The sequence below is a fragment of the Cuculus canorus genome, chromosome 7 (assembly GCF_017976375.1).
Source record: "Cuculus canorus isolate bCucCan1 chromosome 7, bCucCan1.pri, whole genome shotgun sequence".
NCBI lineage: Eukaryota > Metazoa > Chordata > Aves > Cuculiformes > Cuculidae > Cuculus > Cuculus canorus.
In genome coordinates this window covers 34,007,089-34,034,888 of record NC_071407.1, presented here as the reverse complement: position 1 = coordinate 34,034,888, position 27,800 = coordinate 34,007,089, and the positions used below count along the sequence as shown (strand labels likewise).

The window sequence follows — 27,800 nt, the reverse complement described above, 5'->3', positions numbered from 1 at the left end:
TATATATATATATATATAAACAAACAAAAAAGAATAAAGTTTTGCTTCTTCTGCAGCTTAATTTGATGCAAATGAATTGGGGAAAAAACCCCAAAACTAAACAACCAAAATCGATGTCGAACCACAAAGTCGATTGTGGAATGTGTCCCTGCCCATGGCAGGGGGTTGCAACTGGATGACCTTTAAGGTCCCTTCCAACCCAAACTATTCCATGAGTGATGACCATCAAGCCCAACCGTACCAGTCCACCACTAAATCACATCCCTAACCAAATATAAACCGTGTTATTTCTCCAAATGCCTCAATCATCCTTAGGTGCAGGAAGAAGGCTGGTGAGGCTGCACTTCAAATCCTGTGTTCGGTTCAGGGCCCTTCGCTGCAAGAAAGATTGAGCAGCTGGGGAAGGTCCAGAGGAGGGAAACGAAGCTGGTGAGGGGGCTGGAGGACAGGTGGAATGAGGAGCAGCTGAGGGAACTGATTAGCTTGGAGGAAGTTGAGAGGAGACCTTGCTCTCTGCATTTCCCTGAAAGGAGGTTGTAGCAAGGTGGGCGTCTGTCCCTTCTCCCAAGTTACAAGGGGTAGGATGAGAGTGAATGGCCTCAAGTTGCAAGAGGCGATGTTTAGGCTGGATGTTAGGAAAATTTGTTTGCAAAAAGTGTGGTCGTGCATGGGAACAGGCTGCCCAGCGAAGTGGTGGAGTCGCCATCCCTGAAGGTACTGAAAAGGCATGCGGATGTGGCATTTTGGGACATAGTATAATAGGCATGAGGATGGGGGGCTGATGATTGGACTGGATAATCATAGAGGTCTTCACCAACCTGAATGATTTTTATGATCCTGTGATTCTAAGTGAGCGCTATAGTGGCCTTAATTTAATCTAGATTTCTTCCAGTCAAGTTTACTTCATATAACAATTTTAAGGATCAAATCCCAAATTTCTGCATCAACATTAAGAGTACTGTGGAGTTTGGAGAATTGTGAATCAGGCCCTCAGAGCAGTTCTTGTGATTTTAAATTGCAGAGAATGTTAATGTTTTGGTTTGCAGCTGTGGCTGCCTTTCAACAACATCAGCTTGACGTTATTTTCCTTGAACAGCAGGTGAAGGGAGATGGTTCTGCCCCTCTATTCTGCTCTGATGAGGCCACACCTGAAATACTGTGTCCAGCTGCGGAGCCCTTAGCACAGGAGGGACATGAGTAGGGCTGCAGAAGTGATCAGAAGGCTGGAACACCTCCCCTGTGAAGAGAGGCCAAGAGAGCTGGGGTTGTTGGAGAAGAGTAGACTCAAAGAGGACCTTATTATGGCCTTTCAGTACTTTAAGGGGGCTTATAAGAAAGATGGGGAAAAATATTTTAGCAGGGCCTGTAGCAATACTACAAGGGGTAGTGGTTTTAAATTAAAACAAGCAAAGTTTAGACTATGTATTAGGAAGTAATTTTTTGTGTTGAGTGTGGTGGAGCACTGGAACAGGTTACTTAGAGAGGTGGTAGATGCCCCATCCCTGGAAACATTAAAGGTTAGGTTGGGTGGGGCTTTGAGCAACCTGATCTAGTTGTAGATGGCCCTGCTGACTGCAGGGGGGGAGTTGGCCTAGATGACCTTCATGGTCCCTTCCAACCCAAGCCATTCTATTACTTTGTGAACATAAATGATTTGTTTCTGTAAAGGAGAACAGGATGCCATACAGTTGATTTGAAATAATGCGATCATGCCTGTCAGACCACCTTGTGGCATAAATGATCTGTTGCATCCTTTATTGATTTCTTATTCCAGATATTCAGGCTTTGAAGAATGCTTACGAGTTGATCAAATCAGCCAGTGAAGGAAAATCTGCACTTGACTCATCAGATACCTTCAGCACTGACTTGTACGTCTTATGTGCTGAACAAGCATTTCAGGTTTGTAATTCGGGCAGTTTGTCTGTAATAAATAAAACCAAAATTAGATGGTGTATTGTATTTACAGTTGTTAATGTTACTCATTAAAACTATTCCCAGAAGTACCTGTGAAAAATATTACACTTCTGGTTTTGGAGAGCAATTGTTTAAATGTTCATATTCAGTTAAAACTCAGCCTCTAAATTATTACTTCTTTATAATCTGTCAACAAATTGGTTTGTGAAATTTGTAATTAGACCAAAATATGCAAGATATACCGTAGTAATTGAAAATATAACCATGCCTGGTTTTAATTACCATGGAAAAAAGATATTGACAATTTGATTACAACTGAAGAAAATGCATTTGTGAGCAGTCCCTACTGGACAAAAGAAGAAAAGGTGACATTCTGATACTTGAAAGATTGCTGCTAATTGAACTGACTTCGATAAAATATAGTAGAGGTTCTTAAGTTCGAAGTTTTTTTTAAATTTTCAGTCCATAGGTGCAAGTGATTGGATTTCAAGCCGATAGTTTTTAATAAAACAATATTAATTTTCCAAGCTGCAAGCCAGTCAAATTCTGTCTGTTGTTTGAAAACTGAGGTGCAGCACTGACGTACAAAATCCTCTGGGCTAGTATCGAACCTATTCGAAAAAAACACCTACTAAGAATTTTGCTTTTGTGTTAACATTCTGTTAATGGCTATTAAAAAGAGAAACATTGTTTATATACTGTAAGGGATTGTGTGACTGAGTGACTCAGGAGCTTTGTTAAATAAAGCAGCTATTTATCTATGCATTTGGAAGACCAGCTTTAAATTTTAATAAATCTTAATGGGTTTGTACCAGAGCTGATAATGCAGCTTTATGGAGTATTGTTTGCATACCGGAATGCTGTTAAATGTTACCATTTGAGAAGGCATGCATTTTTAACAAACTAACAATTAAATATTAAAATGCTTCTTTTGGTCTTAGCTGGGATATCTGGAAATGAGCAGTGACTGCCTACAGATGTATTTTAAAGGAAGATATCCTGTGAACCATTTTCTTGGCAGAGCGTATTTATGCCAAGGCCAGTTGCATACTCCACTCTCTACAGATAATCTGGTGAGACATTATGAAGGTTGCATTAAATTAAGCCAGTTTTTAAGAATATTTGTATCTAGATTTTTATGTATTGCTTTCAGCCATTTAAAATACACAAGGGTAATCAAGACTGTGGAAAAAACCAAAGGAAAATGTGTTAATGGGTACTTTGGAAGTGAACAAAGCTTACCAGCTGAATTAGACCAATATTGCAAATACTCTGGAGAAAAAAAATGCTTGCAGAGTTTTTCAGATGGTCAATTGTTTTAAGGTCAGACTTTTCACTTTTTACATTGATATGATACTTTCAGAACAAATTTAGCTGTAACTGATAAAACGATTACCAGTTTTATTCAGGACCTCTAAGCATGTCACAGAATTGTGGGAGATGGAGGATTAAAAGGGCCCTTGGAGAGGTTGTATAGTTAATTTCTGTGGCAGTGTGCTTCCATGTTGACGAGTAACCTTTCCATGTAGTGCTTTGGATGTGGCTTTTTGAAATGCAAGGTGACGCGTTCTGGTAGCAACTCAGCAGGATACTTCTGTTTCTACAAGCTTCTGTGTGTTACTATTCAGTGATATCGTGTCCATACACGATGACCAGTTTTTACCTGCTGCCGAAACTAAAATGAAGCGGGGTGTGTTTTCTGTCTTCAGTATTTCTCTTGTCCTCATACGATGGTCAGTCAGTTTGACGGTGGTACCTGACCCCCTAAAATGGTTCACAAATTTCCCTGACAGATGTTGCCATGGTTTCTTTGAACAGTGTATTTGAACTCTCTTTCGAAACAGAATCTTTTCCCTATTATCTGTCCTTTCGCTGCCTTCTCTTGAGTGTATGTGCAGAACAACTGAACAGTTGTTCCTTTAAAACTTTGTACAAGTTTGGAAAGTATTTTCTAATGTCCAGTTATCCTTTTACATTTCAAAATTAAACATAATGCTCTGTGATGTCTTCTAATTCTCAGCCAAATTTCACTGTTTTCTTCCTGATTCTTTCTAACTTCTTAGAAGTTAAGAACCATCCCAGTATGGGCAATCGTGACTTGGTTCCTCGTGCTGTCTGTTGTAATGGGCATATAAAATACACTGTCAGTTTTAAAGTGTTTTCACTGCTGTGTTCCTAGGTCTTTTCTGAAACAGGAGTAGCATGACGTCTTCTGCTGTGTGACTGGTAATCATCATTCCCTTAATAAACATAAATTTGTCCTTATTTTGGTTTCCATCCTAAGGAATCCTTGTTAGCTGATTAAGATGCTTATCACAGAATCACTAGGGTGGAAAAGACCTCCAGGATCATTGAGTCCAACCATAATTGACTCGAACCATTATGCTTTTAAGGGCCAAGTGAAACTTTTCTGCTTTACTTGTAATTTCTCTCAGGTTCTTAATCCTGTTTTTCTCTTTCTTGGGACAGTTCCCACTCATTGCTCAGTAGGCTTCTTATGTCAGTTGCAGAGTCTAGTACATCAGTGCCAACTCCAATGGAGTTTTTGGTGATTCTGTTCTGTTTCACTATAGAGAGCCCTCTGGTGTCATCGCCTTCCTGCCCATCCACTCCCACCTCCGCTTTGCCATTTCCACTGCTTTGCCATTTCCACTGCATTTCCACTCTTAGGCTTCCAAAAATCTCTTTTTATGTTCTTATCCATCTTCTTTATACCCTCACTTCAGATATTTGTACATGCTGATGAGATCTTCCCATGAGTCACCTTCTCCAGGCTAATAAACAGATTCAGCTCTCTCAGCCTTTCCTCATATGAGAGATTTTTCCGGTCACTTCATCATCTTTGCAACCCTTCATCAGTCTTTCTCCACGGTGTCCACGTCTCTTTTGTAGTGTGGAGCCCAGAACTGGGCACAGTCCTCCAGATGTGACCTCACCAGTGCAGAGTAGAGGTTGAAGGATCACCTTGCTCGACCTGCTGGCAGTGCTTCTCCTGAGGCTGCCCAGGGCGCTGTTGGTTGCCTTTGTGGCAAGGGCACGCTGCTGGCTTTGTGTTGAGGTTGATGTCCACCGGGACTCTGGGTCCTCCTCCAAAAAGCTGCTTCCTGGCTGCTTTAGTGATAAAAAGAGAATGCCTGACAAATTCTTGTTAGAGCTTTTCTGAAGAAAATAATACCTTCAATTTTTCCGATGGGACAAACCAATATTATTTTTTGTCCTGGCTTTGTTCTTGGACATTTCTGAGCTTCTTTGCTGAAAGGTTAAAAAGTATGCAGCTTCGCAGTTTTGTCCAATAATGAAACTTTGCCAGAAACGAAAGAAAGTGAAAATATAGTCTTAAAATTCAAAATCTGGAAAACATAGTAACAGGCAATGCTTCTGTTTTTCAGTTATTCTATTTCTATGGCAGGAATTTATTATGACAGCTTGTTTTAATTGAGAATGGTTTTTTTTCTGGTCTGTTCTAGGAAGAGTTTGAAAAGTTTGTGCTGTTTTTTATGAAGGCAATAGATTTTGCCACCCATGATCGAAGGTGAGCCCTACTGACAGGATTAACTCCTTAATATAAGGAAATATTACTGAGTTAGGTTTTAGTAGTCGTTTGTCTCAAATTTTGACTAAATAATCTGGAGTTGTATTGGCTTGTTTTATTTTGCTTTTGTGGATTTTCCTTCCATTCTGCTACTGCTCTTCTGTCACTGCTGTGGTTGCTGGAACAATGTAAGAATACTGAACAGCGTTAAAAAGATGGGATGAATCAGCCTGTTTAAGGCTGGAAGGTATCCCTGAGCTTTTCACCTGTTATACTTATGATGTGTAGGAGGAGAGCAGCATGTTGATTTATTTTAAGCGCTTAATTACTGATTAGAGTGTGGTTGCAAGAATTATTGTATGCTTATTGTGCTGTACTTGTGTTCTTAGGATTGGTTCTTATCTAAACACACAGGAAAAGTTCCAATTTTTGCTTCTTAGAAGTGTCTTAAAATACTCTGGCTGTAATTTTATGTTTTTCTAGGTCCGTGAAATACTAAATTCTTGATTCTTACTTTTCAGATACTATTTTTTGACATATAATGCCTCAGTTCTTTATTGGCAACTTGTGAGGCCGTATCTTAAGCCTGGATTCCGCTGTTGTCTTATTCCCAGCCTTTCTCAGATTGTTAAAGCATTAAACCAAACTGAAGAGCAAGACAGTGAATGGAGAGCAGAACTCATGATGTAAGTTTAATTGTATTTTTTGTTATGGGTGTCCTGTAGTCCTCTTGTACCCGTGGCTGCCATCTGAGGTAGTCTTTAATAGAGTGGTAACATTGTAGATAAATTTATTATGGAAAGCTGAACTCAAATTTTTTAACTTTTTAAAGGTACACTTAGCATAAATGATGCTTCATTTTAATATTTAGTTTGAAGTTAAAATTTTAGTGGCAGAGGCAGTCAGGCCCTAGGTTTGATCTGAAGTATAATAGTCATTTTGGATGTAGCGTTTCAGTCATTGCTTATGTCCAGTCCTTTCAAGCAAGGAGAAAAACAAACACCCATTTTCTTTAAGAACTAATTTTTTCACATAAAGAAACTTAACTTTAAATATGTAATCAAAGAGCTCTTCTGTCTCTGATCCCTGAAGAGAAAGAAACAACCACGTAAAGTTATGAGAACATATATAGGGTACCTTCTAATTTCCTCCTTCTTCATTATGAAAATATTTCATACATTGGCCTGAGTTATCTCTCTTACTATTTTTTCCTCTTGATAACCCATAACAGTATTTTGAAATGAAACTTCATGACATATCAATGAGCGAAATAATTATTTGTATTGCAAATACAGCAATTAAGAACAGTGCAGAATTGTCATTCAGTCGTGATGTGGTTGCACGTCGGTCGCATGCTTTAGTGTGCAATGTGGCACTGTGTGGTTCTTATCGATAGAATTAATTAAGGGAGTATTTTAGAATACATCTCAGGGAAATGTTTTTCTCATACAACTTCAAATAATTAACCATTGTAATTCCAGGTGTCCTGTAAAGAAGAGTTTTCACAAAAATCTCCTTTTCCAAGATTATTTTTGTGATCTGCAGTAAATGTGTGTTAACAGCTGTATATCTCTGGAAGAAACAAATATGTAGAAGTTAGGAGACCTCTTTCTTGTTGAAGCAAAGCTCTATAGCACTAATTGCTTGTACTGCATTTAGGAGTGATACCTTGAATATGAAGAGTCTGTTGAAAAAATAGAAAAAAGAAATATTTCGGAAAGTGTTAGTAACTATTTAACACAAATATTTATTTGATCTGCAGAAATTTACTTGAGTGCTTCCTCGATGCTTCAAAACTGGAAGAAGCAAAAGACTTTGCGTCTACTGCAGCAGTCTTTATTAAAGAAAATGTTCCAGATAAATACCCTCAAATATTTTCTCTGATGGTAATGCTGTAAAATATTTTAAACTCCCAGTAAGACAGGAGTACCTTTTGCAAGATCATAGTTATATTGTTAAATATATTGTTTCTTTCATTTAAATTTTGCAAGGTACCGTACAATCCAGTAGATGTGCAGAGATTTATTACAATTTATATATTTTTGATACAATAAGCTACAGAGGTCCCTACTGCTCCAGGATATTTTATTACAACATAATATCATTGGCATAACCGTTGCTGTTTGGCATTAATTACTAATAACACGGAAGATGTAGAGGATATAACGAAACCAACCTTGTGCCATTGAGGACATATTTAGCATCTGTTGACTATTCTTATGCTGATAAATATTTAAATGACCCAACTCAAACCCTGTAAATAGTCCTAGGACTCAAAGAATATGACAATAGTTCACCTTTCTTGCATGCCCTCAGTTTGGGCATTAAGAGGGTGAAGACAAATGTGGCAAAAGCAGGAACAGGAAAATAAAACTCGGAGGGTGCATGCAGTGATATTGTCTTTCATTCTGCTACATTGTGTGTTGTCTTTATTCTGTCCACTCCTGATCACAGCACTTCCAGAGGGTATTGTTTATAGTATAATGTTCTCTGAGATTTGAATTTAAGAGAACCAATATACAGCCTTCCAGAGGTGCAATATTGATGAAGCCGTAGCATCTAGGTGAGGTAAAAATGACTTTTGTATCTTTTTCAAGGCAATGTTGAGCAAAGCTATTTGACAGTAGCCTTAAGCAGAAGAATAAAGTATCTCTAAAATTGTACTTGGGCTACGTGTATCAGCAGGGCTACAGAAATAAAATTTACACTATTGAGTGCATTAGTAACAGCATACTGAAGCCCTGCAAAACTTGCTGTTCCAGTACAGGTTAAGTAATCAGTATTGAGTGCTGTGGGTAGCCACTGTGGGAGAGTCAGATGAAATTATTTAACATTTAATTAGCATTAATTTAATTAACATTTACATGTTTAATGTGTAGCTCTACAATTACATTGAAGTAACTACAGTTCTTTGTAATTTCTTCATAATATTTTTTTAATATATTAATTTATTGTTACACATAAATCTTGAAGAGGGCTCATTTCTCAAAGCTGGATGAGATGATTTCAGAATGAGTGTCATCAAAAGTTGTTATTAAAATGCATTCGTTAGGATTCTAACTCAGATGTTAGTTCCACATTTAGATTTGTGCTAGTACACCTGTTCTTTGCTGTGTGACAATTAATATAGCTCTACTAGGTGATCTTTGTGGTATTTCTGCAGAGCAACATAGATTATCTTGGTAGCCTCTCTGCCTTTAAAGTCCATGGAAAAGCCTACCGTAAACATACTTGCTTTATTTTAGCCCTGTTGAGTGTCTTTCCTTTTTTTTGTTTATCTAGTAAATTAATCGTTAAATTTTTACTTTATAGGTATATCACAAACTAATGAATACTTCCCAGATAGAGACAGAAATAAAAAACTCCATCCATTTTTCAGTTATTTATAAAATGCAGATATTAAAATTGTAAGTATTAAGATGTATCCTCTACACATACTTTGATGCTGGGTGTTGCAGAGATAGGGTCAGATTCTGGTATCTTGTATGCCAGTAGAAAAAGCTAAGCTATTGCAAAGTTTAGTTTCTGAAAAGGAAAACTGTAATGATGGTAGTGACTGTCAGGCCTGCTTAGAACACAGCCTTAGCTAAAAAATAAGGTAGTTCTTTGGGAATGTAGGGAACTGGGTGTTGTACAAATATCCTCAGCTGAAAGAATGAAGAGATTGCAAAACAGATTGCAGTTTGGTGTACAAGTCGTGTATGAGAGAGTAAAGAAGAAGTGGGGAAATCACGACTAAAACACAATACAATTTTGAAACTTAGATGTCGTAACAAAAATCTCGTTTAATCTTTTTTTCTTTCAATGCCTCAGCCCTTCCCCTTCCTTTAAAAGTATTAATTTGTTTCTTGGAACAGTGGATTGGTTGACGGTGACATATAAGAAAGGTGTTTTGTGCACCATTTTTCTTTCCTTCTGGAATAAAATTTACTTTGCCATCTGAAGTATTAATTCGTATGTTGAAATGTTCTTTGTGTTTTGCATCTGGCTTTCTCTGAGTAACTTGGCAGACTGAACTAGGTTTTGTTGACTTGATGTTTTAATTTTTGATATGTCAAAATCCAGGTATCCTACTGATACATTGGCCTAAGAGCCATGCATTCTAAAGTTAGGAGAATTACTTCAAATTTTTAATTCAGTATTTCTTACGAAACATTATGGTCCATTCCTAATATATTGCAGGCAATGGGACACAAATGAATTTCCAGGTGATGCCACCGCGGATCTGAATTCTGTATATCTACTTTTGAAACAATATGATGTACCTCCAGCGTCCGTTCTCAGTGTGAAGTGAGTTTTTCTTGTCACAGCCCCATGAAAGTTGATGCTGAAGCCTATCCTGCTTCCATTGAAGTCTGTCAAAATTCCTGTTGAGCTTGAAGAGAGTGAACTCGTACCTAGTTATAATAGTTTGTGTTGCATTAATGCTTAAGTCATCTTAAAAAAAGGCAAAAGTCCCATTAAGCTTTATTAAAGATCCCAAGATTAAGTATTTTCTTCCATATAGCATTTGTATAACATGATTAAATCTTTCCATAACCCATTCCTGTTGATAAATGAGATTTTTCAAAGGCCTTAGAATTGCTAAGTGCTTTTCAGACTTTGAGTCCTTTTTAGCCTTTCTTGGGGCCCTCCCCAACTTAAGCATAATGTTGAAATGCAAACTAAACTGCACTCTCTATCCAGCAGTTGTATCACAGCTGTTGCGTATTGAAGCAATACCACATTTTTACTCGTTAGTTCTCCTGTCTCAGACAGTACACTATGTTTGTTTGGTTATTTACAGAGATCCAGACATTTAGAACACAATTTCCTACTGTGTGTGTTCTGTGTTCTTAGTTCCTAAATAACTGAACAATTTAAGCAGTGTGCCACTTGGCTGCATTTTGTTTACAGAATTACCTGCAATCTTCAGTTGCCATTTAACTGTCTTTGTGCTGCATATGTTTCATTCTGCATTTTTTTTATGTTCTTCAGGAACAGTTTGTGCAAGACTACATTAAAGTATACTAATTATTTTCCACGAACAGAGGAACCTTTGTGTTTTCATGTAGCCAATTCAGTCTTTTCACTTTTTCCTTGTTAACTATGAGCCTTACTAGTATCATGAAATGTCCTCCAATGTTTAGATGACTTCAGGCTTTTCAGATACATTGCCTAAAGTTTCTTCCAAATAGTGTTTTTCTTATTCTATAAAAGAGCAGAATCGGATTTCCTGAAGGGATGTTTTTGTTTTTGAAGGATTCCTTTGATTCTGGAATTGGCTCGTTTTTCTATGAAAGCAAACTGCATTGATCTTGCATATGATTGTATACTTGATCTGAAGAGAGCTGGCATTACTGTGAGTATTAGTATTAATTATGATTAAGTTATTATGGTTTTACCCCCCTGCCCCATAATTATACTTCTAAAATAATATTGGTAGTTGTGGGGTCTTCTGTCCATCTCTCTATTGTTCGTGTATTCATTACTATAAATAAATACTCGGATAAGTGATCTATTTCTAAACTAGAGACAAGATGTAAGATCAGAAGTTAGGGTATAGGTAGAGTAGGGTAATAAGCAGTGCAGTTATATTTGGCAAATAAATGTTAACGTAGATTTTTGCCTATGTTTATCTGTGGAACAGTTTGATTGGAAGTTAAATGCTGCCTGCGGGTTTTGAAGATCCAACCTGTTTACTCATTGAGTTTGTAAATGGTCACCAAGATGTAAGCTCTAAAAGAAGTCTGAGTTACCTGTATTCACTTTAGTCTTCATGAGTACAATATCAGCCTTGCAGAAGAGCATGTGAAAGTTTGATGAGGAGAAAACAAAGCATTTGTCTGGAGCATGATTAGGGGACTGAGGGGAGGAGGAGCTCAAAAAAGCTTGCCAAAAAAAAAAGCTCCAGAGTTGTTACATTTTCTGGAAAGTAGGACTTAAGCAGGATAATTCTGTCATTGGAGTGAGAAATCCAAGGATCTTGTGCCGCACACTACACTCCCAAATCCTTTCCTGTGTGTGGATCTTTTCTGATAATGTTTGTTCTTATACATTTCCCAATTTCCTTTCATAGGAATGATTTGTTTTCCGTCAAACTAGTATTTGGTTTGTTATTTACTAACATTTAATAATTTTTACTTGCCTGTAGTATTTTTTTTTCAATGTTACTGTAGGAGTATTCTTAGATTAAAATTCTGTGTGATTTCCCTACTGACTGGTGTTTCAATGTGTATGCTCTTTTTGGTTCTTATGTCCAGCAGGACCTGAGATTTTGTTTTTTCTCTCCCATTGTTTTGGTTTAACCCCAGCCAGCAACTAAGCACCGCATGGCTGCTCACTCACTCCCCCATCAGTGGGATGGGGGAGAGAATCAGAAGGGTAAAAGTGAGGAAAACTCATGGGCTGAGATAAAAACAGTTTAATAGTAAAAAGACATAATGATCATGACAACAATAACAATAATAATAAAATTGTAAGGAAGAGAGGAGAAATAAGTAACAGAGGAAAGCAGCCCCTAAAAAATGATAATTGATGCAAATGAAAACAATTCCACCAAGCAACTGATGCCCAGCCAGTCCTGAGCAATGCATCCCCTGCTAACCTTCCCGCCAGCTTTTTATGCTGAGTGTGACATCATGTGGTCTGGAATATCCCTATGTCGTTGGAGTCAGCTGTCCTGGCTGTGTCCCCTGCCAACTTCATGTGCCCCTCAGCACTCACTGGTGGGGTGAGGAGCAGAAAAAGCCTTGACATTGTGCAAGGCCTGCTCAGCAGTGACTGAAACATCCCTTTCTCACCACTTGTTTCCAGCACAGTTCCAAAACACAGCCCCATACAAGCTACTATGAAGAAAACTATCCCAGCCAAAATCAGTGCAGCTGTTGAGAAACAGAACTGTTCATCCCCGTATTCAGAAATTCAGTCTATTTTTCAGATACGAAAACATATGCGAAAGTGCCTGGTTGTGTTGGGATCCCCATGAGTAGTTTTCAGTTACCTGAAATGTGCATGTAAGGAAATGTAAGTGGCAAATACTGCCAAACAAGTTTCAAAATGTATTTCTGTGGGAGCGACACCAACTATATGGAAGATTAGTTGGGGCTAAGGTAAGGCATGAAGGTGGTACCAAGTGTATTAGAATAAACATTATTAAAAAGACCAGGCGTTCCGAACTAGACACACAGGATAACAAATCTTGAATGTGTGAGAAGGCCAGGCTGGAAAAATACCAGCTCAGAATAGATGAACTGTATATATGACTGAAAACAGTCACAAGAGTGTAGAATAGACGAAACCAAAAACATCCTGTTTGACTGAAGTTCGGAAACTGAAAAGTTGTGTAAAGGTCTGCCTGCATGAGAGAGGCCAGGAGTAATAACTTATTGTGACTTCTGTATGCCGTGCTGATTAAAAGAATATGCTTGGAGAAGATTATCAGGTCTGCGTCTCCTTCATCAATGCATATTTCCAAATTTCTGTTGTAATGATCCTACTTTAAGTGGCCTGTCGTGTAAATTTTACTTATCTTTACTGTTTTTTTTTTTATTCCAGCTGTCTGCTTCAGGCCCGTTTTTTCTCAAAATTTCCCACAAGTCTAAAATCATACCGGATTTGGTAGCATTCCACTGGAAGATGTGCTTAAATCCCCTAGATCAAAGATTCAGAAAGATTTAGTTCGAGTAGTTGTATAGGCAGGAGTAGCAAATGTTCCTCCTGTGGTAACAGTAGAGAAGCATTGCTTCTGTTTCAGCCTTCTCCCTAAGAGTGAGTGGATGTTTAAGTGACCATCTTCAGATCGCTCAGTGTAGTTTTGATAGTGACCACTTCGTGGTAGGGTGAGGAAAATCTCTATCAAGTTCCAGTTCCTTGGCTTTTACAAGATACTGACGGATTTCTCATCTGTAACATGAATTCCATCTCTCTGTGTATTTGTCATTACATGATAATGGCAGTTCTACATCCATCTACATTTTTCAAGATCTCATCTGTTTTCCTGTCATGGGGATGTTAAATTAACAAAGGTCATGCTGAGTGATTTGATAATAATTCATAATGAATGATGAATAGAGATGCTCTCTGGCTTTCCATACTGCACCACATGAAACCAAATGCAAAGTATCTTAGGTGATGCATACCTACAATTTGTATGATTTAATAACCAGATCTTTCTAGAGGTGTTAAAAATTTGACCTCTTCTTTCCACTTAAAGTTTGTACTACCCATCAAGATAAATCCTTTCTGTCTTGACTAGCTCTCCCTTATTCCAAACATGTACCTTTTTAATAACATTAGTGAGCAAGAATCTATGAGAACTGAAATAAAATTACAGTATAGGAAAAATCAAGTCTACACTAGTTTTCCTGTTGCAAAGTCTGGCAATCAACAGCTGTAAAAGTCCTGGAAAAGTTATTTTGCAGGTTCAGCTTTGTAAGAAGTGACTGCTGTTTAAACAACAAATTCTACTCGCTTTTGATTGTTTCAGTTAATTAGTATAGTTGGATTTTCAGTAGGAAAGCGTAGTGCTGTATTAGTGTAATTGCATGTGTTTGATCTTAACTGTGTTCCCTTTTAATGATTAAAATCAGCATTTTGTATATTACTGCTTTACAGGAGCAAGGGAAACTTATTGAAATAGAATGCCTGGAATGTGAATATAAAACTAAAAAAATTGGCCCTAAAATTGTGACTTATACCAAAGGAGTCGTTGAGGTACGTTCCTTAACATTTACTTTGAGAAAAGTAGAAGTTTTAATTTGTTGAACTTGAAAAATTGCTTTAGATTAGTGTGTCTTAATTACTGATCAGAAATTATTTTAAACTTTATCTGCTCTGTAACTGGGCTACCAAGAAAAAAACCCGCACCAGCAAATCAGTTGTATGTTCTTCCCTTAAGTCTTCTGACTTATTAGAAAGGTTCATAATATATTACTTTCTCAGGGTGAAGATGGTAGCATTAAGGCATGCAAAGGCAGCGCTCTCTTGTTTTCATATTTTAAATTTATGGGAGGTATTTTCAGAGAAAATCTCTAGTTGGAAGGAATCCATAAGGGTCAGAGAGTCCAATTCAACCATTATTGCATGTTATGGGCTATCTGAGATAAATTCTTGTATTAGAGAAATGCAGAGATTCCTGATGAATTGTCACACTGGGTGGGATTTTCTTAGATTTCTATATTCAGTTGACTCAGTTACCATTCAGACCATCAAAAGCAAACCCCTGAATTGTTAATATCAATTGGATTAGATAGGTGCCTGCAATGAGCAATTTAGAGCAGCTATTAGAGACACAAAGTTACTAAAATGGGAAGTACGAATATACTTCATGGAAACCAATAGAGTTATTGCATTAACTTAGTCCTGGCTATGACTGAAAAGAAAATTCCTCGTGGTATGAAACATCACTAATACTGCTTGAATAATTAAAAAAAAAAAGGATATTTAGATATTTCTAAATATTCCTACCACAGTGTCTGCAGTTGGAGAGGTTTTTTGTTTGATTTCTTTTTCCTTTTTTTGTCATAAAGCCTCTAAGGACTTCATAATTAATGAATGTCTGTTACTATGGGTGAAGATTTGCTTTTAGGTTTAACAGGAACACAGTTTAATAGACAGTGTGGCAAATCCTATTCATAATATTTCTTCATTTCCTCTCCTACACTGCATTGGTAGCTTAGTATAAAAAAAAAGAAAAGCAGGTAAGCTGTCTGAATTCACAGAGATTTCACAATTATAGATTTCTGTTTATTATAGGAGAGAGGAATAGCTGACGGCCTTGTGCCTGAAAGGTAGTAGCAGCATGGAGTGCCTAAAAGAAATATTCCTTAGTAATCAATCACTTTTTTTTTAAAAAAAAGTTTTTATTAAAAAAAGTCTTTTAAAATAAGAAGTAAAAAAAGAGTTTCTGAAATCTGCTGACTGAGGCAATGCTTTCTGTTGGAAACAACAGGTTGAAGATTAAAATTCGGAGGAACTTGTAAGAAGTCTTGCTTGTTAAATGCCATAACTGCTAATTAATTTTTTCGTTTGTGTAGGCTCAGCTGGAATTGATAAAAAATCTTGAATTAACCTTAAAACGTGCCATTCAGTTGGGAGATCCTGATGTGATTCAGGTTGTTTGTGCAACCCTGTGGAATCTGTGCTTACCACTGCTACAACAAAGTTTGCACAACCGTGTGCGAAAGCCATTGATAGCGGTTGCTGACGTCCTTGAAGAGATTGACAGGTAATTTCCTATGCTGTGTACTTTTTTGTTTGTTACTTTGAAAGGTCTAAAGACTGAGCATAAAACTCATTTAAAAGCTCAGGCTCTATGATGCTAAATGTCTTTGAAATTTTTCCGCTAGCTTGTAATAAATTAATGGCATGTGTATGGCATACATTTCCTCATTAATCAATTAAATATAGGTTCCTTTCAGGCAAAATCTCACACTGTTTAATGGCCTTCAGCAAATACTGAAATTTGTTAAGAACTGAAAAATACCATAGTCAATCAAAATTGTGTGAGAAATTTCCAAAGCTGCACTACGAGTAAATGTGATAGAATGTGGTTAGGATTCTTCAATTAACATCACTTTTTTTGGATAAAAGTATACTATTAAAAATTACTGTTAATAACCATCATAGCTTCTGTATTATGATGTGTATTATGATTTATATAAAGATGTATTGAGTTTTTTCATGCAGGCCTAATGGAGCTACAGTGTGGTTAAATTTTCTAAGTAATTTCATTTAAAAGGCATGTCAGTGAAAATGAAAGAGACGGGCAAGTTAGAAAGGGAGTCTCTCTTTTCATACCGGAGTCACTTTTAATCAATGAGTTTCACTTTTCGGTGATTTTTAGGTCTAAGAATTTTGGTTTACCTCATTTTAACAGTTTACATTTGAATTTGCATTCCTTAGTTTGTTGATTTTGTTGCGTTGCCAAGTTCATATGGAAATAGCTCGTATTGAAGAAGATGGCGACAGAATAGAGACTGCCATGGAACATTTGCAAAAAGCTATACAGTTAGACAGCAGTGGGCAGTATCAGGAGCATCTAAGATTGATTTTGAACCGTCTTCGCTTGTGCACTATGCTGTACAAGTCACCTGAGCGTCCAGAAGATCGGGCTGTAATGATCATTGAGCAGGTAATCTTGAAGAGTAATGCCAGTAGCTGAAATAGCTTCTCTTATTAAATTCTGGCAGCAGAAAGCCAGCTGCTCAGTAGAACTGCATATTAGCAGAGCCAGCATCAGCCTACTTTCAGCAGGCTTGTGTTAGGTAATTGCTGAGAAAAGCTCTCCGAGTTCTCTCGATGGTGGTCCTGCTGCTTCACAATCTGAAGATGGTGGCAGAGGATTTATTCCAATTATGTTCAAAGCTCGTTTCCTGGAGCAGGGGAAGTTATTCATTTGCAAAAATATCAGCAAAAACCCAAGCCTATTCATAATTGTCAACAATTAATATTTCATTGTGTGGTACAGTGGTTTAATTAATGAGGGGAGCAGTGGCCATATACCTATAGACATCCTAGCTGGCTTTAAGATAAATCAGTATTATGTCACAGTTAAAAAGGGTTGCTGAATAATATCATCGAAAGTCACAGTCTAGATGTTATGAGTTATTCTACTGATTCAGTTGTGGTGCCTCAGCACCTGAACAAATATCATATAGGCAGCTGATTGTTAGTTGGCTAAAAGAAATTACAGCTGTACATCATTTGGGATATTCACAGAAATTAAGATGTATTCACTGAACTTAAATCAGTACTGGAAATCTGCTGGTGAGTTCATGTGTCTATTGGTAAGACAAAGAAAAATGAAATTTTTAGGTCTAGTTTTAATGCTTTTTTAAAATATAATCTATTAATATATTATTATATTATCCTATTATAATCAGGATAATAAGTAAGCCAGGCAGGCTTACTCTGTTTAAATGTTATTTCTGAAAAAGTGCTTACACCTCCTCTGGCTTTGGCTAATTCTGAGTGGACTAGGAACTTCTTATATTTTGTAGCAGTTCCTAGTTATTGAACAACAGATATGTTATTGTTGGTTTCTAAATAAATACCGTTCTTTAGTTAAGAAAGTATAACATAATGGCAGGTTATTTGCTAAGGAACGTACTATAAATATCTTTGAGGAGCACGAGCAGTACTTTATAGTCAGTTATCATTGATGTATTTATAGAATCTTAGAATCATAGAGTAGTTTGGGTTGGAAGGAACCTTCAAGATCATCTAGTTCCACCTCCCCTGCCATGGTCAGGGACACCTCCTGCTAGATCAGGGATTAAAGCCCCATCCAATGTGGCCTTGAATACTTCCAGGGATGGGGCAGCCACAGCTTCGCTGGGCAGCCTGGGCCAGTGTCTCACGACTCTCATAGTGAAGAAATTCTTCCTTGTGTCTAGTCTAAATCTGCCCCTCTCCAGTTTATACCCATTTCCCCAGTCATGTCAAGATCAACCAAAGTTCTACGGTCACTTTCATCAACAATAATACTGCAGAATGACGTGTAAAATAGTCCTACAATTCCTGTTGGTGTTTTTTTGGTAGTACCAAGCTCTGTGATCTGCATTCTGCTGTGTTTAATAAATCAAATCTATAAATAGGAATATAGAAAAATGAACCTTATCACAATTAGTGTTTTTCTTTACGTAGGCTAAAAGAGCACAGCAGAAGGATGATGTGAGGAAAAAGAGATCCCTTCTGGTAAATGCAGGTCTTGCACTAGCTCCTGATTCGTTTCAGATAGTCCTCGACAGTGAAAATGAAGCTAAAGGTAATCTATGTATGTGTGACTAAAAGTTACTACACTCCACTTTGAGTCCTTTGCAGAGTCTTAAAGGTTGGATGTAACATTTAGTGGCGACACATAGAGAATATTTGCAATACAAGTGAAGTGACAGGTCTGCTGAATTCTGTGGCAAGGCTCCTATCACTTTCATTAGGTATCTAAGGTTTTTGTTGTGATGTTGGAAGAGGAAATGTTATTGTTTTCCCCTCCGAATTCATCTGTAGTAGTGTTGAATCAAATTGCATACCGTTCCTGTGGATTTTTTGATCTCTAATACTTAAAAATTACCTTAAATTCTTCTTTTTCTATGCTAAGTTTCCACAGGTAAAATTGGGAGTCAAATAAGCTACCTCTGTGCAAAAGCAGAGCATCATATTAAAAGTGTGGAGAAAGTTGATGTACATTGGAAACACTTCAGAAATGAAAATAACAGAGAGAGGTAATTACCATAGACAAGAAAGTATTTCTTTTGTCTTGTGTAGGAAGCCTCTAATAGGAAAGTTTCTTTTTGCAGCTGCTAAGTCACTTGATGATACCTTGTAAAAGGCTGAATACTTCAGTCAGCCCTGGCAAACCATTTAAGCATGTTTTTAACTTTATGTGTGAAAAGTCCCACGATGTTCACATGCTGTGCATAATTGTGTTCTTTCTCTAATTTCTAATCCACTCTCTCAAACACACATGTAAACTGACCTGTTTTATTGATCTGAATGGAACACATAAAAGAATGAGTGGATTAAGGCAGAATAACTTGACGTAAAATTGAAAATCTGCTGAAGGGTCTTTTTAGGTCCTTGTACCATATCACATGTACAACTTTCTTTTATAAAAAAATGAAGTGGTCCGTTGTAAAGCTTAATCCATAGGAAAATCACAGGTTTTGTTTTGACTACTTGTGTATGGTTTTCTCATTCTTTATTTAAAAGGAGGCATTTCATTTTTTTTCCTGGACTAAAAATTCCTGGGATGAAATTTAAACAAAGTTGTTTTGTAAAAAATTCTAAGTCCAAATTTATTTTCAAGACTTGCTTTGAAACTCCCAACATTGGTTTTGAAATATTTAGTTTAGTTAATAAGATAGATAATTAGAGGTGTCACAGACATTTTGAAATTTCAGTGTAGTTACTATCCAAAGTAAGAATTTTGTCCCACTCTTGTTATGCTGATGGTATTTATTTTTAATTAATGAAGTAATAGTGTTGTCTTTACTGCTGACAAGAAATTTCCATTTATTAATTTCTATTAGATTTGAAATTTTATTTAAGATGCTCATCATTATTGACATGATTTTTTTTGTGGATCCTGAAGCGTGGAAGATAATCCTACCTATAAAGTAGCTTTATATAACCTTTTTCTCTGGTAGAATTATACTTTGGGCAGATTTGGCAAAAGTGGCACGTAAACAAGAAGTATGGGATGTCTGCCGTGCAGCATGCAGATTTTGTCTCTTCTGTGATGATACTTTGTTTAGGAAGGTAACAAAACCTAAAAAAGGTAAGCGAATAGATTATTTCAAATGTTATGAGCAGAAGTTTTTCTCATTTATTGGAGTTACTTGAAGGATTCAGCTAATATTATTATTATTTTCTTCCCTCCCATTCCCAAAGTTCCTTGTGACTCTTGTCTGTCACTGCCTGATGGCATACATGGAATATTCTTTCTGCTTCTGAATCTAGAAATCAGTCAGTACATTTTTTTGTTGAAACCGTACTTTGCCTTTGTAAGTGTTTCACCAGTGCTAAAGAAAAGTACTTACATGAAATATGTCTACCTATCTAAGAAAATAGGTCCGTTCCCTAAGGGTCGTTTAGGTTCATATTATCCATCTCTGACGAGAAATGGATTATCAGGCACTTTGTATGCGGCTTGCATGGTAAAATTGTTTACCCTTTGTTTACCCTTAATTCTCTTATTAGTGGTTCCTCTAAGGTATCTGACATTGATTGTGCGTTGTTCCTTGAGATTCTGCTGAAAACCTTGTAAACGTGTTGAAACAGTTCTCAGCTCAGGGAAGGAACGCTTTCAGACCATTGGCTGCTTGATGACTTTTACATATCTCTGCTAAAATTTTTTTACCTGGGAATTTGTAAATCTCCCTTTTAAGAATCAGTGAAATTCTAGTACACACCATGTTGGCTGTCTTTTTTTCTCTAGCCAATGTTAATTGAACGTATTCCACATTTTTACTTGAGATTGCTTCGAAGTTCTACTTAAACAATGGCATTAATTTACCTGGTTTGTTTCACAAGTTTTGCATCTCCAAGTTGAAGGTGTCTTTCTCATACTCAGACATTCTATCCATGTCTGTCTAAACACTTTTCCTGGGTAGACAGGAGGTCAAGGCACTTCTCACCTGTGTTCAGAAGTGTTGCAAATGGTTCAATCAGAGTTTCTTGTGAGGATGCTGAAGTTTGCCCATGGTTCCAGAAGTAGAACTTCACTAGAAATCAATCAGTAACTGTGACCTTGCTGAAGATGTTAGTTCTTAAGACCTGTAGAGTCGCCTCCTGGAAACCCATTTGTTGAATGAAATGTGAATAAACTTGTAGATACTCAAGGAAAGAAGACAAATGTATGGTTGACTGGAGCTCGTGAGAACTGTTGGCACTGTTCATTTTCATGTTCCACCTGATTTTTCTTTACTACCACTAATTCTAGGATTAGCGGATGAGAAAAATGAAAGGTTGTCTTACATGTATCATAAAGAGGATAGGGCAAAGATAATTGTAGTGTGAGAACCCTCTACAGAGGCTTGCTGGGTTGTTAGGTTTGAATAAAGGCAAATAATTCAAAATGTTCTAGAGTTACAGAAAAAGAACGTACACGTTCCTATTAATGATTCTTTTGATGCGTGGTTGCCCTGAGTTTCTGGTAAGTGCTCTTTTCCCTTTAGTTTGGAAAAGAGATGAAAGATGAAACATGGATAGTCTGGAGAAAGTAAATATTTGTGATTGCTCTAAAAACCAGGAGCAATCCAGTCAAATTATCAGAGTGTAGGTTTTAAGAAAACAAAAATATTACTTTTTAACATAAATCATAAGGTTCTTTGGGAATATAAAAGTATGGTTTAAAAAATAGACAAAGACTAATAGTTAGATTTAGCAGATAGTGTTGAACTTGATGGGTCGAACAGAAACACTGGTTCAAGAGATTGCTTGGGTGCAGATTCTTGAAAACAGTGAAGATAGACCAAGGAAAAAAATAGCTTTGTGTATACTACATTTCCACAAACACACATTGTTGGCCAACAATGTAGAAGGAATCCACTGTGATGGCTTTTATGCTCTTACTTTGTGTTTAGATTAAAATAATCTTGGTCCTTTTCCTTAAACAAAAGAAAAACAGTACTATTTTTATCTGCATTGATGTGTGTGTTGTCAGAAAGTCAATCCCATCCATGACTTAAGTACACTGAGATTAAAACATACTGAGAATGCATAATGTCCAGCGCTCCACTTCCATTGAAGCGATAAAATTGAACTAGAGGCTTATGTTCTTATCAATGTGATTTCAGTGTGCAGGTTATGACTAGAACAATTTATTTGCTGCAAATGTTGATGCTTATGCACAAACGCAGCAATGTTGCAGGTAACCAATACCTCAGCACCGCTTCGGAAGAATGAGTTTTGAGTGCAATACATTGTGTTGATTAAAAACAAAAAGAAAAAATTTTAAATCTGTACTTGTTCACTCTTTCTAGTGGATTTAATACCAGATTCTTAAAAAATATTACTTTCCCCATATGAAGACAGGCTGAGATAGTTGGACTTGTTTAGTCTGGAGAAGAGAAGGCTCCAGGGAGACCTCATAGCGACCTTCCAGTACTTGAATGGAACCTGTAGGAAAGATGGGGAGGGGCTCGTAATTGGGGAGTGTAGTGATAGGACGAGGGGTAACGGTTTTAAGCTGAAAGAGGGGAGATTTAGATTAGATATTAGGAAGAAATTTTTTACTGTGAGGGTGGTGAGGCAGTGGAACAGGTTGCCCAGAGAGAAACTCCATCTCTGGAGGTGTTCAAGGCCAGGTTGGCTGAGGCTTTGAGCAACCTGACCCAGTGGAAGGTGTCCCTGCCCATGGCAGGGGCGTTGGAACTGGATGGTCTTTAAGGTCCCTTCCAAACCAAACCATTCTATGATTCTACGATTCTGTGATTCTATCATTCTGTAATACTTATTTCTTTAGTTTTAGCACAGAAGAAGAAAGCTAGTATTGCCGTAATGGATGATGGTCAAGGTGACAACTTACAAGGAGAAGCTTTACTACCTGCTCAATCTTTCTCTTTTGAAAGAGATTTACTCAGAATATTAGCAGAAATAAGATTCATTAATGCAGAGGTAAATTACACAGCTGCCATTTATATTTGCTTCATTTGGTTTTGGTTTATGTAGAATTTTATGTATAAATCTTAAAGCACTGAAATTTTGAGTTTAATTATTATCCATCTCCACAGGAACTAAAGGAGGAAGTAGTTCCATGAAACATCTTTATATAATACTGTGTGAAAGTAACTATAGCAATAGTTTCACTGCAGGTGTTGATAAACACTTTTTTACAAGAGTTTCTACTGTAAGTGTTTGACATGACATTATCTTTCTGGATCTGTAAAGTTCCAGCATAGTTAAATAAATAAACAAACAAATAAATGACCAAATGAACAAACAAACATACATATGCACACGCATATATATGGGATTTCTTTTCTTTTCTCAATGAAATTATTTAGCAAAATTAGCTGTAGGCAACTGGAAGATTAGGAAGTATTTTACATTATATTTCATATAGTTGTATGTGCCTCTACAGCAACTGAAAAAGGATTTTGTATTTTTGAAGAGGTAACTGTGCTAATCCTAAGTCATGATCTATTTTCACAATGATAACCTGGGTAGAAAATTGGTTTCTCTGTATCTTTCCAGGCAACTGTTCAGTTATTAAGATTGCAGGGAATTGAGCTAAATGATCATGCTGTTCCTCCAAAAGATACCAGCCAATATCATCCAGGACATCTTTCATATCTTCCTGAAAGTGATCCAGAATGGGAAACATACAGGTGCTTTTCTTTAATATATAACAAGACGTTAGAACTCTTGGCAGATTATTACCATATACAGATAATAATTGCAAACATTATTCCTTCTTAGTAAAATTAATTTTCAACAGATGCTTCATATTTTGAGGTAGTCATGGTAAAGGAAGAGAATCTAAAAAAATAATTGTAAATAATTTGTCTTTAGTTTGCTTCCATTCTGGAGCGTGCATTTTGTTTTTCATTTAACATTTATTTCTCTGAAGCTAGAAGCTAATATCCCAACCTTAAAGTATAAATTTGTGTTATATTTCCATATAGACCATGAAATTCTGTATTTAAAAATATATTTCACCAAATCAAAAAGCTCTTTGTCTTGCTTTATAGCTCCTATAATTGTAATAATCTCTGAGTATCCGAATACATACAATGAATTACTTCAGTTTGCAAAACCAGGCTGTTTCATCCAATCAACTGAAATGAATAAGGGAGTGTAGAACATTGCAAGTATTGTGGGTTTTTTTCTGGTTTCGCATGATTATTTCTGGTGAAGCAGGAGGGGGAGGAGGATTTTGAAGATGATATTCATGTCATCTTCAGAGAGTCAGTACATTCTCTTTTATTCTTGTTCATGTTAATATTAGCCTTGTTGTGACCATGGTCATGTCCTGAAAGAGCAGGATGGCAGAGCTGTGTCCCTAAGTCTGAAACTTTAAAGTTTCTCACACTGTCTGGTTGCAAATGTTGACTAAAATGGGCAAAAGTATGAACTGATCAGAACCCAAGGATAAAGAAAATGAGGATTCAGTTCCAAAATTTGCTCCTAACCTGTTTTTTTTAGTTTACCCATTTTTTTCCCCTGAAAAACTCAGGAATTAAAATCACTTAGTTCTGCTGTGTCCTGTACCATTGTTGATGTAGGCAATACCCTGTGTCGCTTTGTACTTTTGGGTTTGTGACTTCTGTGTGGTCATCCAAGTCTGTCTTTTAATGTGGCTTTTTCTAAATAGTGGTGCATCTTGATACTTAAGGAAGTCAAAGAAAATAAATAAAGTTATTGAAAGAAAGTTATTGCATAGAGTATTGAAAAGCTGTTCTATTAAAATTAAGTTAGCATTTCAGAACATCTGGAGATATTTTTGAGTACAACAACACATGCAGTTGTTAAGTGAAAAAGATGCCCCCTTAACACTTGGGTGGAATGCCTTAATTGTATCTGTATGCAAGCAGAGCTCTGTCATGGATGTTGGATGATTTCTAGCACTGATGTGTAGATTCACACATGCATTTTAAAAAACCGTGTGGATGAAGCATGAACTATAGCTGCTATTTTTTAAGTTAATAGCATTTGAATGTCAGAGACTATTCATTTTGTGTTGATACTAATTCCTTTCCCGAGTCATCTCCTCATCCAAGTATAGAAAGTGTAAGTTAATGGAAGAAGGCTTAATAAATGCAACAGAAAAGTAATTAAAATTTTGTTGGTTTTGTTGTTTAAGATGTTCTTAATATTGAACCTTATGATATAATTCTTGGTAATGTTGAAGTTTTGGAATAACAGCTTCTTTATATGAATTTTGTAGTTTATGGATAAACCATTTATCTCGGTACGCTATGGAAAACTTCCAACGTGCAGCCGAAATAGGAGAACAATTGAATGAAGCCTGGATTGTTCACAATGCTGTGGTGTATGTCTTAAACTACAATAGACATCTTATCTCTTCAGGAAGACAGAGAGAAATTATTGAGTATCTGCAGACTCTCCTTGAAGCCACAAAGACCGTTGGGCACAATGGGTAAATTTAGATATTTGGTTATGAATGTGCTATTTAAAACAAAAATATTTTGACAAACACTGTAAATCACTTTGTGCTGTGAAAGACTCTTATTGCTGGCTTTTCTCAGTAGTAAAAGCACTTTGGTATATGCTGAGTAGTTCAGAGGATAAACATTGTGTGGTGTGAAAATGTCTTTTTAATCCTTTCTATTTGTTTTTTTGTTTTGTTACTATTCACCGTAAGTCATATTAACTTTGGACTTAAGCAATACTAATTTCTCTTCACTGTGGAATAGCAGCACATGCATGTGAAATAGGATTTAGTTAAACTAGTCAGAAAGAATCAGCAAAATTTTCTTAGCCTGTGAGTTTGCAGGACAGCTCAAAATATGTTTGTTTGCCGTCAGTTGCCGTGAATTTGAATTATATTGTAAATAGAGGTCATTGTAAATATTTCTAATCAGGGTCAGGTGGTTAGTACTGGTACTGAAACACAAAAGAGAGGGAATGCGCACATAATTAGACCTATGAAAATAGGAACGCAGATTCCACAGTGCTTTAGAGACCTGTTCTGGAGTAAATGCGATGGGAGAATGATTGACTGTGACAGAGGAGGTGCTCAAGTCAAGTTCTGACTGTGGGACCAAATCCTAGACGTTAGGACATTATTGATGTGACCTCGGCACCAGGCAAACTGTTCCGGCCGGCAGCGAAGAGGGCTCTTTTGACAGCGTTGGAGAACAAAGCCTAAAGTGCAGTTTGTAAAATAATACCTGCTTATTATTTATATTAATGTATATCAACAATAATCTATTAATCATAATTCAGTGAGGGTATTATCAAAAAACCAAGGTAATTCCAGCTCAGCAATTGATTGGCATGAAGAGCAATACAGCGTAATAAATAAATAGTTTTATGTGAGGGGTTTAGCTTAGGTTAATTGTTTAGGAAATAATTCTTATTTTCTTGCATAGCAGCCCACTAATAAAAACGTGATATTTTAAATATTTGTCTGACATTAATATAAATTTTTTTTCTTTGAAGAAATAGAAGCTTCTATTCTAGAAAGTAATGAAAAATAGTGTGATGTAAACTATGAAAGCTGGTTGTGGTTTTTTGTATATTCAGCCATTTTAACTGATTTTATAATGGGAAAATTTTTTGTAGTAGCATTACTTTCTAAGGAAAATCTAGATTTTCAAGTAATATTTATTACTTGAACATAATAAATGTTATTACTTACTTTGATCTGATGCAGTCTCCACTTCTGAATGTTGTTGTCTCCTACAGAAGTGCTGCGGTTTTATTGTCTTTATGTAATGCTTTGGCTCGAGGCTTAATTCTTTGTTGGATTCCAAAGCCAGAAGATGCTGAGAAGGGAAAAATAGATGCAGCAACAGACAGAGGCAGAAAAACTGCAGCAAAGAAGCACAAAAAAGCAAATGTCATCCAGTTTCTTTCAGTAGATCCGAGTGGAATACCTGATATCAAAGCTGCCTTAGAGGTACAAAACCTTCCTCTTTTGGGTCTGCTGTCACGTATTACAATTCATATAAATGAAATTGCAGAAATTTGTGCAAAAAATAAGCTACCATCCTTTACAGTTCCTGCCACCAGGGGTCCTCCCCAAACGCACTCTGAAGATCCTTAGTAACTGAGGCTGAGGTCTGAAATTTGTATTTGCTGTATCGATTGACTTAATGGAGGTGTTGCTCGGCTTAGAGGTGCATGTACAATAGTTTTAAAATAACTAATGGATGGAACATTCCATACAAAGAGCTTTCAACGTGTCTCATGTGTTCCAGTCTTTGTTTTCTTCTCATTGTTCAGATTTGTCAATTTGCCCTAAATATGATGGATGGAAGCATCCCTAATGAAACAGTACCGGTTGCTGTGCAGCAGCAGATCATCGCTACATGGGTGAAAGCAAAACAGTTAAATCAGCAGCAGATTGGCCATAAGCTTTGGGCTGAGGGGCAGGTATTATTTCTCTGAAATCCTGCATAATGTTGAAAGTTTTCTTTGAAAAATTAAATTCCTCATTTCGGTTAATAATGACTGACGTTATCAATGTGTATTTTTTTCTGTATATTTGAATATAATGTGAAAATAACTTTTCACTGTCGTTCCCATAAATCTTTACCAAATACAGCATTTTTTTCACATTGGGCATAGCAGTGAGCTGGCGGTCCAGAACTCTACCTTCTGTTTTTAGCTGCCAAGAGTAATTGTGCTGATGTTTGTCATATTATAACTGTATAAGAAAATTTGCTTTGAATTCATACATTTCATAGAATCATAGAATAGTTTGGGTTGGAAGAGACTTTAAAGATCATCCATTTCCAACCCCCGTGCGATGGTCAGGGACACCTCCCACTAGATCAGACTATTAAAATAGTAAAATGTCTACATTAAAAATGTTTAAAAAATCGGCTGTATTTATATCAACATTTAATGTGGTCTCATTATATATGGAATGTGGACCTAGTAGGTCGGAAATTATTATTATATTCCTATCTTCTTATTTTATTATGTCTACAAAACCGGAATCCCATAGTAATATATGTAATTTACATTCATTGTGATGGTGCTGTGTTTTTTCATTGTTGAAACTATAGTAGTTCAGAGTTCACAATGTTAAGGAAAAATACATGCATACATAAAATCCCTCATTTGAGGGATACAACAGAGGAACACTTGCTTGTTGCAAATTGATGTTTTCAAACATATTCATTATTACTTTGACATCTCAATTAATGTTCTTAGTAATGTTTACTTGCGAAAGAAATAT

The 27,800-nt window shown here is 36.5% G+C and overlaps 2 protein-coding genes across 2 annotated transcripts in view; one reads left to right on the top strand and one right to left on the bottom strand.

The window, feature by feature from the left end:
* TCTN3 (tectonic family member 3) overlaps window positions 1-26,271 on the bottom strand; it is a 46,480-nt gene extending 20,209 nt beyond the window's left edge. Inside the window, exon 1 of the mRNA XM_054071768.1 lies at window positions 26,253-26,271. The gene's annotated coding sequence lies outside the window, so the exon portion shown is untranslated. The remainder of the gene's footprint in view (window positions 1-26,252) is intronic.
* The window catches only part of CFAP46 (cilia and flagella associated protein 46), a 74,231-nt gene that overhangs the window by 365 nt on the left and 46,066 nt on the right, over window positions 1-27,800 (top strand). The window contains exons 2-20 of the mRNA XM_054071769.1: window positions 1,775-1,899; window positions 2,856-2,987; window positions 5,382-5,446; window positions 5,968-6,132; window positions 7,209-7,332; window positions 8,759-8,853; window positions 9,629-9,736; window positions 10,688-10,787; window positions 14,042-14,140; window positions 15,463-15,653; window positions 16,331-16,559; window positions 18,074-18,194; window positions 18,525-18,648; window positions 19,573-19,703; window positions 22,392-22,543; window positions 23,123-23,256; window positions 24,816-25,028; window positions 26,300-26,513; window positions 26,840-26,989. Of these exons, the coding sequence (XP_053927744.1) occupies window positions 1,775-1,899; window positions 2,856-2,987; window positions 5,382-5,446; window positions 5,968-6,132; window positions 7,209-7,332; window positions 8,759-8,853; window positions 9,629-9,736; window positions 10,688-10,787; window positions 14,042-14,140; window positions 15,463-15,653; window positions 16,331-16,559; window positions 18,074-18,194; window positions 18,525-18,648; window positions 19,573-19,703; window positions 22,392-22,543; window positions 23,123-23,256; window positions 24,816-25,028; window positions 26,300-26,513; window positions 26,840-26,989 (2,672 nt within the window). The remainder of the gene's footprint in view (window positions 1-1,774; window positions 1,900-2,855; window positions 2,988-5,381; window positions 5,447-5,967; window positions 6,133-7,208; window positions 7,333-8,758; window positions 8,854-9,628; window positions 9,737-10,687; window positions 10,788-14,041; window positions 14,141-15,462; window positions 15,654-16,330; window positions 16,560-18,073; window positions 18,195-18,524; window positions 18,649-19,572; window positions 19,704-22,391; window positions 22,544-23,122; window positions 23,257-24,815; window positions 25,029-26,299; window positions 26,514-26,839; window positions 26,990-27,800) is intronic.